The sequence below is a fragment of the Podarcis tiliguerta genome (genome assembly GCF_965153285.1).
Source record: "Podarcis tiliguerta genome assembly, chromosome: 12".
Lineage (NCBI taxonomy): Eukaryota > Metazoa > Chordata > Lepidosauria > Squamata > Lacertidae > Podarcis > Podarcis tiliguerta.
The window spans coordinates 42,873,373-42,882,073 of record NC_139545.1 but is presented as its reverse complement, the minus strand read 5'-3'; the positions used below and the strand labels follow the sequence as shown (position 1 = coordinate 42,882,073).

The following is an 8,701-nucleotide window of genomic DNA, read 5'->3' as shown; positions in this document are numbered from 1 at the left end:
AGAAGAAGAAGAAGAAGAAGAAGAGTTTGGATTTGATATCCCGCCTTTCACTCCCTTTAAGGAGTCTCAAAGCGGCTAACATTCTCCTTTCCCTTCCTCCCCCACAACAAACACTCTGTGAGGTGAGTGGGGCTGAGTGACTTCAGAGAAGCGTGACTGGCCCAAGGTCACCCAGCAGCTGCATGTGGAGGAGCGGAGACGCGAACCCGGTTCCCCAGATTACGAGACTACCGCTCTTAACCACTACACCACACTGGCTCTCAAGACCACAGTAAAGACCACAGAAATTCTTGTTAAAACCACTTTGGAGTTCTGAGAATTCAACAGATATTTCAGTCTGCATTTTAGAGCTTCTCTTGTGATCATTAAGTCCAGAAACATGTTCGGGGTTTTTTTGTAAAACACACACACAAGCCAATATTCTCAGAGTCCTGAATTTTGCCTCAAAAATGCACATTCGTTCATTCTTAACAGGGGCTCTCCCTTTTATGATTACCTCCTCACCTCTACTTTGGGTCTCCATCAGCACCACTCTCCCATCCATGCATTGGGAGAAAGATCTGACGATGGGAGCCCCATCAACAGGTTCCCTGTGTGACTCTGTACCCCAACCGCACAGGGTTCTAAACAGCATGAGAAGCCGGTTTGTGCAGAGCAGGATCCACTCCTCAGACCTTCTTCCCGATGCAGATTGGGTGGCCAGTTGATGGAGGGGCCACATCCAGCAACCAGAGCCTTGCTGCCCCCCCCCCATCCAATTGCAAACATGTGGGAAGATTTAGTTATTTCCGCTTTTGCTTTAGATACTCTGTGCTTGTGGCCAAAATTTATAAATAAGCACCTCCAGATGTAGCATGCATGTACACTTCATTAGCGAGTCTCCCTAGTAAAAGAAAACAAACCATCTAGCTGCATGCACAGAACGACAATACATATATTCAACCAAGGAGACTATTCCTACACTGTTCTTTAGATTGGCAGTATTTGGTAGTAGTTTTTCTGCCACTCTATTCTGACATTTTACACCCATTCGGATTTTTTGGATCTGGAGCAGCCAGCACTGCTGCAGACAGATTGGACATCAGAAGCCTTTCTCTCAAGAGAAGAATAATGAACTGAGGGCTTGTGGCTACTTGCAGGCGAATGGGCTCCATAACGGCACCCGTCCAGGGTTTTAAAAACCAACGCTCCTTTGAGAACGCCTGGCGGCTGCTCAAATCTCAATTGCTCACAGGAGATCTCTGGCTGCTCACTGTCATGGAAAGACACCCCTTTTCCCTCTTGGTGGGCAGATCCAACACACGATTTGTTGCTACTGTTGCTGCTGTTGAGGTTAGGGCCATTTTTTTGCTGAGGATTGAACACAGCTTGAAAGGAGCACACTTCCTTCACCTCTCGGCCAAGCAAACAGTTGCTGCAGTTGTCAATGACGGCTGTGTTGCCTTGGCCCCCCAGCAAATCGTTGCTTAGCTTGTCCCCTTGGTGCAGCAGGCCAGGACTGCATTTCTCTCCGGCCGCAACTGACAGCAGCTTCCTTCTCCGATTCCTCACAGCATTGGTTCGGAAGGCAAAGCCCAGGTCAACAAGGCTGAGGAAGAATGAGAGGCTGCTGAGCCCCCAGATGAAAAGCATCATGATGGATTTTTCTGTGGGCCTGGAGATGTAGCAGTCCACGTAACTCGAACAAGGGGATTGGTTACAGGAGAAACGTCTTGGGACAAAGAATCCAAAGAGGTAATAGTGTCCCACTCCAAAACTGGCCTCTGTCAATATTCTCAGAAGAAGGTGAACTGCATATGCCCTGGAAAAATCAGGAACAGCCATTTCGTTTCCTGTATGGGCGACTTTGCTCCTTTTCCCTTTGGACAATTTCTTTGCGACTTTACCGCCCGCAGAAGGTTTGATCTCTTTGTAGCGACGGTAGGCTGTGGAATGTGCCTTCACAACCTGCCTGCACACTTTGTGCAATACGTAGACGCCAAAGATGGCGTAAGGGAGCAAGACGGACACGGTCTGAATGAGCCAGAAGCGGAAGTGGGAGACGGGAGCAAAAATGTCGTAACACACATTGGAGCACCCTGGCTGTAAAGTGTTGCAGACAAAGCGTTCCTGCTCATCTTGGTAGAGAGGGTAGGCTGCTAAGAATATCACCATAAACCTCAGCAGGATCACAAGAGTTAACCAAACCTTCCCTAGAAAGGAAGAACAAAGGCAGACATGTCATCGCTAAAGGAATTGTGTCGTATTGTAGAATCCCTGCATATTTTTTACCCTGGTTGGCAACCACACACACACACCAGCTTCACCAATTGGCTCACTCATACACCAGCCAGGCAGCCAACATGCAGGCAAGAGGCTAGACTACAGTTGCCATATTTCAAAAAGTGAACACAAAAGTTGTTGAGGTGTCGTTGTTTTTGAAAATTTAAGTTTTTGAGCTATTTTTAAGGAAATTCACCAAAATCTAGACTTCCGACATGAGTTGCCATACATCTGGATTTCCCTGGAGATTTCAGAGATTTCCACTCAGACACTGTTTCCGACTGCCATATTCCAGCTATGTCTGGGAAATTCCAGATGTATGGTAACCCTACTCTAGATATTCCATGCATACAGCAACAGAGGGCTTTGGTTAAGAGTTCACCCCTGACACTCAGCTGATCACATCCATTTATCTCTGTTGTCATGTATATGGGAGCCAACAGCTGAGATGCACAGACTTGAGCCCCACGTTGGGCAAAAGATCCCTGCATTGCAGGGGGTTGGACCTGATTATCCTCACGGACCCTCCCAACTCTATGATTCTATGATAAATTCTATGATGATAAATTCTGTGAAGGCTCTGTTGCTGCTCACATTGGGAACGGAGGGATGTGAAAGGGTTTTCACTCGCGTCTTGACTCGCATGGCAGAAAGTGGCTGAGGTGCATAATGTAGAAATCCTTGAGAAATGAACTGAAGATCGGAGATTATCAGCCTTCCACAACCTAACCGACTCAAAACATTGTCGGACTACAACATGCTGTGTCCTCATTGGCCTGTGTTCCGTCCACCCCACCACCCACTTTAATGTTCTTTCCAGAAGGTTTTTCAATACCTCTGCAAACCTTGGGGCTCCTTTGAGCCTCCTGCAGTTTCTCCAGCACCTCATGGATGGGCCACTTTGGCTGTCTGGGGTGCAGCACTCAGATAACAGAGTTTGCTATTATTACAGACGATTTGAGGATTTCTCCTAAGGTGCACCTGGCAACATTTCTCAGGAGAGGCTTCCCAATTTTGAAGCATAGGTGGATGTTCTACCTCAGGTGAACACTTGAGAGAAGCTTTTTCCCCTCCCCTCCCCCCTTTTTAAAGCATAGGAACAGAAGTAGCTGCCTAATGCTGAATGAGAGCATGGTTCATCTAGCTCAGTACGGTTCACGCTGACTGGCAGCAGCTCTCTGGGGTTCTTTCTTAGCCCCGAGATGCTGGGGATTGAACCCGGGACATTCTGCATGCAAAGCAGACGCCCTACCATTGAGCTATGGCCTTTTGCCCAAAGCCTTGGAAGTTCTGCACAGACAGAAATCAGAGGGTCAACAAGCCCAACTTTTCATCACAAGAGAAGAGAAATGGAGACGGAGGAAATGCAAAGCTTTTGGTATGCACTCTTAGTACTGTTCTTGCTTGCTTGTTTGCTACCTTGAGGGTGGAGCCCCGTTTGCTGGGAGAGGAAAAAAATCAGAGGGGAAAGATATATCATAAATACATAATTTAAAAAAATAATAATTCAGCACATAGGTTTGGGAACACAAGGCACCTCAGCTCTAGAGAGAGCCAATTCTAGAATGCCTTGAACCCATTAAGAGCTTAGCAATGACCTTCGTTAATTTATTTACTCCAAATTGCTGTAGGCAATGTGAGTATAAACACCCACAGAAATCACTCTCACCAAGAGGACTGACAGAATCAAGTTTTTTGATCAGTGCAAAGTTAAGGGGGAAACCAGATGTACACATGCTAGCTATTGGCTTCAAAAATCAAACAGAGGACTCAGTGAGAACTTGGTTCAGCAGTTGCCCATCAAATCACTTCAAGCCTCCTTATTTTTATCTGGGATCTGCACTGCTGAAATGATTGCTTAATAAAAGTGAAACTAGGCTATCATGCAAGGCATAATAAGTTCACGTTCTTGCATCTGCATTTGTCTTCATGTGCTATTTTTCTAGAAAAAGAGGTGTTCTCCTATAATGGCATTGGTGCCCATCTGAGAGGTGCCGGAACTGAGTTCCAGCGAGTTCCGGCTGAAATAAAGCCCCAAAACAACTAATGAGAAAGACCAAAAATGGCCCTAAATTTAAATAAAGGATAGACGTCAAACAGCAATATCAAGCAAATTTTTCATTTACAAGCAAATGTTATTAAAATGCAAATGAGTGAATTCTAGAAACAAGCAAAAATACACACACACAGAACAAAAACCAGGACAGTTTCCAGGAACTGGGTGCCAACCCTGAACAAAAATTAAGATGTGGGTTTTTGTTTTTTTAATACTCACCAATAATCGTCACATTGTAGCTGACAGCAATGATTAAAAAGCCGACTGAATCCCAACATTCCATGTCTGAACTCACTTGCAGGGATCCCCCACTTACTGAAGGAATACGAAAAAATTGAGCATTTTCAAAAACCACGGCGATCTAAACAGAGAGGGCAAAAAACATTCGAGAGCTGGCCAGGAACAGGAGTAACAAAATCCTCTGCAGAGAGAAAGAAGCCTTCCTTAGGAGACCCAGCTAAATACCACAACTTCACAGTCCTATTGATTGCTCTTACCTCTGCCCCGACAACTGCAAGAAGACAAAAGGCAACAGGAATTATCTCTGCCATTGTCGGCTATTCTTACTCTCCCGGGGCATTCCAGCCTCCTGAAATTGCTGGGATAGTTCAGTGGTGAAAGAGAAATCAAGCAGGGGAAGAAATAATAGAAGCGGCTTTGTTTCTCGCCCGACGAGTGATAAAAATGGATAACGTGAGGAAAGAGGATACTGAAACATCAAGTGTTATGTCTGCGAATGGCATTTTCCTCTACAGCAGCGCCATATGAAATGAGAAATAAAATCCAGCTTCCAAAAGATGGTCACACGGTAGCGTCACCAACGGAAATCAGTGGTGTCTCTGCACATTCCTGTTTCACTCTCCTCAGTAAATGAGCAGGAAATTTATTCGTGTGGGACAACAAAGCCCTGAACTTGGGGACATGAAACCTGCCTTGCTCCCTCAGCGCTGGGCGGCCTGGTCTTTAAAAGCACAAACGCTGAGAGGTGGCGGCAAAAGTGTGTCTGTGTGGAATGCCTTCCACAGAGGTGCTCAAAATATACAGTATCTCCTTCCTCACACATTCTGCCCCTCAAAGAAAATTAATGGGAGAGGTATATAAAATTATACATGGCATAATAAAACTTGGTGGGTCAGCCAAATAAAACTGAATTTCGGAAGGTTCAGGTCAGACAAAAAGAAATATTTATTCAATCACACTGCCCAGTTACAACTATGGCTGTGGTGGACACCACACTGGAAGGCGATTTTAGCAGGGGATTACATTTGTGGATGATAAGGCTTGTCAATGACCACTAATCATGGTGGCTTATATATTACCTCAAGTATTAGGGGCAGTGTGGCAGTCCCTGTGAAACACGAATGGAAGAGAGATATTGCACTCACATCCTGCTTTTTGACTTTCCATAGATAACTGATTGGCAGAGTTGGCCCTACCATTAGGCAAAGTGAGGCAATCGCCTCTGGCGGCAGATGGAGGTGGCGGGTCAGCACTCCCCAACTGTTAGCACCATCTGAACTGTGTCTCCTCAGAAGTAGGCCCTACTGAATTCAATTGAACATACGCCCAGATATGTGAGGCTAGAATTGCAGCCTCCATCATACTTAAAAGAGCAGATCCAATTAAACGAATCATTTCAATGGGATCTAGTCTACGTAGGACTAAGTCTAGATACAACCTGCCACATACATATTTCAATGGTTTTACACCTGTATTATTTACCATGATCTAGCTGAGGGAGTTTAATTTTAACCTATTTTTATTTACATGTCCTCTATTGCTTTATATGTCCATATCTCTGCTCTGTGACTGTAATAAATCGGTCTGTTTGGGTGAAAGGCAGTTCAGAATTTGAAAGAAAAAAAAGGAATATTACAAAACTGATTAACAAAACCTGTGGAAGGTGCCATTCTTAACCCATCTTGCACATTATATTTCCTTACGGCAGGCAAGGAGGATCTCCAGCCCATAGATCTAATCTGGATAACCATGCCTCTTACTCCAGTCCCTGGCACTCCCATGGCCCATTTCCTGCAAGCCACACCACTGTTCCCCTCACCTCGTCCCCATCCTGTGCCAGCAAGACAGCCATACAGGAAGAAAACAGTTTTTAAGGTGGTTCACTTTCTATCCTGTCTATCTGACAGCTCACCGCATTTCTGTGCTGGCCTCGGAGGAAGAGACTTTCCTTCCTTTGTAGTCAGGGCTGAAATCAAGTGAGCTGCCACAGAAGGAAGGATCAGTCCTTCCACCATCCCACTCCCTTGTCTGAATGGAACTGCTGGCCTAGGCTATGAGACTGTAGCACCTCAGTTTAGTTTTATGGCATTTCTCCATGCAGGAACTAGAGGAGGCTGCCCAAACACATTGCTGCTTTGCAGCATTCACCAAGCGTTTATTATTTTGGTGATTGGGGGGGGGGTGTCCTTGTAGGTGCATTATTAAAGTTGCTTTTAAAAAAATATGTCACCACTGCAGAGTTAAAATAAGAATCCTTTACACATTCTTGGGTTTCTCCAGTGACCGTGTTAAAAGACAAAGCTCAAATCTGTTTATTCAGTTACTGAATGAAGATACTGTTTTGTGTGTGCTTCACCCCCTCCAGCCATTTGAGAAAGAGAGATGGTGGCAAGATGGGCCGCGGGATTTTGGCAAGAAAAAGTGATATCCACAAACAGAGGCTGCATTTCAACTAGGGCACAGAGACCAAAGCGACGATAAATGAACTGATGCTATGAAACAGGTTTGCTTACCTATAATTTTGCCTGTTCTCTTTTACTAGTCACACACACAGGACTGCGAGTGTGTGGATCATGGCAAAGAAACAACCAACGCTTCGAGAGGCATTCTTTGTCCTTCCCCTGTTGCAGAAAGTAACAAACACCTTTCCCCTTAATTCTTTTTTGACGGTCTTAGGACGCTGCATAGAGACCACATTAAGAATACGAAAACACAGCCACCCTACTCTTCACGTCGCTTATCCATCTTCCAGCGGTGCCAAAAGGAAACTCTGGGAATGCAGGATTCAAAACTGTGTTAAAAATCTATCTACTCTCTCAGGTTGAAGGGAAGGGGAGCAAAAGGTGAGATAGACAGTGTGTCCCCCCCGCCCCCGATTTCTAGACCAAGGGTGACAACTCCAATGGAGACGTGGGAAGAGAGGGAGAGGATTCCGTAGTCGCAAGTGCTGGAGAAGGCCTGTTCTCCACAGTAATTTTCACTATTCTGCATCATTTATTCTGGGTTTGGTAGTCATGGGCAGGAGCCAAAAGTCCCCCCTCCAACCACCGGACATTTTATTCAGCCTCCTCTCTTGCTGCTGAGATTTCAGCAGGCTTTCCCTATACCAGGGGTCAGCAAACCTTTTAAGCAGGGGGCCAGTCCACTGTCCCTCAGACCTTGTAGGGGGCCGAACTATATTTTGAGCGGGAAATGAACAAATTCCTATGCCCCACAAATAAACCAGCATTTTAAATAAAAAGACACATTCCATTCATGTAAAAACACACAGATTCCCGGACTGTCCGTGGGCCAGATTTAGAAGGCGATTTGGCCGGATCCAGCCCCTGGGCCTTAGTTTGCCTACCCATGCCCTATACCTTTGCAAGCGTTTTTTCATATCTATAAAAGGGAAATACCACAATACTACATGCTAAGCTTCCACCAAGACCAACACCAGCTCCACCAAGACCATGTGTTAAACAATGGTGCCACTCTGGGGCAGAAGTCCAGGGTCCCAGTCAGGAGAATGGACAGGGGGCGCCAAAATGAGAACTGGCTGAACTCATTTTGAAGGAAGCAAGGTAATGCACTTTACTATCTAAAGAGCTCTATCCTCCCAGTAAAACCAGCAAGTGCAGAGTCTACAATTATCTAAATACACTGCCGTTTGCCAATGCTTCTTTGCAAAGCAATGTCCTCCAGCTTATAGCTGGAATGGTGTGATGCTTAGAATATTGGACTAGGATCTGGGAAGACTAGGGTTCAAATCGCCACTCAACCTTGGTTCAGTCAGTGTCCTTCGGTCTAGCCTACCTCATTGGATTGTCATGGGGATAAAATAGACAGAGGAAGAAGTGAGCTTCTTGGAAGAAAGGTGGGATGTAAATAGAATAATAAACAGATCAAATGTATGAGTGCATAATGGGGTTTGCTTTTTGCAATAGGGGTACACCTTTGTAATCACAGCAATGAATCAGCTTGAAAACAGAGGGCAATATTAACAAGCCAGAATTTTTCAGGAGTTTTTAACAACCTTTGATGCTAACAGTTCTCCGAGGAACAGTAAACTTTATGGAATCATCCAGAGAAGAACCCTAAAAAATAATAATGCTGAAGCACTGCAAAAATGTAAAATTAACAAAAGTAAAAATAAAACCCACA

At 45.1% G+C, this 8,701-nt stretch overlaps 1 protein-coding gene across 3 annotated transcripts; it reads right to left on the bottom strand.

The window, feature by feature from the left end:
* Positions 1–275: 275 nt before the first annotated feature.
* On the bottom strand, positions 276–7,379 carry GJD4 (gap junction protein delta 4). Of its 3 annotated transcripts, XM_083406617.1 has the most exons (3): positions 7,072–7,379; positions 4,538–5,666; positions 276–2,192 (listed from the first exon to the last, which is right to left on the bottom strand). In XM_083406617.1, exons 2-3 carry the CDS (start codon positions 4,599–4,601, stop codon positions 1,021–1,023), a joined length of 1,236 nt encoding a protein of 411 aa, XP_083262743.1. In that variant the 5' UTR covers positions 4,602–5,666; positions 7,072–7,379; the 3' UTR covers positions 276–1,020. The 3 variants fall into 3 exon arrangements, with proteins under 3 accessions (XP_083262743.1, XP_083262742.1, XP_083262741.1); XM_083406616.1 differs by lacking the exon at positions 7,072–7,379 and having other exon boundaries at positions 4,538–6,044; XM_083406615.1 differs by lacking the exons at positions 4,538–5,666; positions 7,072–7,379 and adding an exon at positions 2,857–3,226.
* Between the last annotated feature and the right edge of the window lie 1,322 nt (positions 7,380–8,701).

Excerpts from the sequence above, each read along its gene's own strand:
- GJD4 (XM_083406615.1), bottom strand. The coding sequence starts at position 3,151 with ATGAGGTGCTGGAGAAACTGCAGGAGGCTCAAAGGAGCCCCAAGGTTT. Across the intron at positions 2,193-2,856 it reads CACATCCCTCCGTTCCCAAT|GGAAGGTTTGGTTAACTCTT; the intron begins GTGAGCAGCAAC and ends CTTCCTTTCTAG.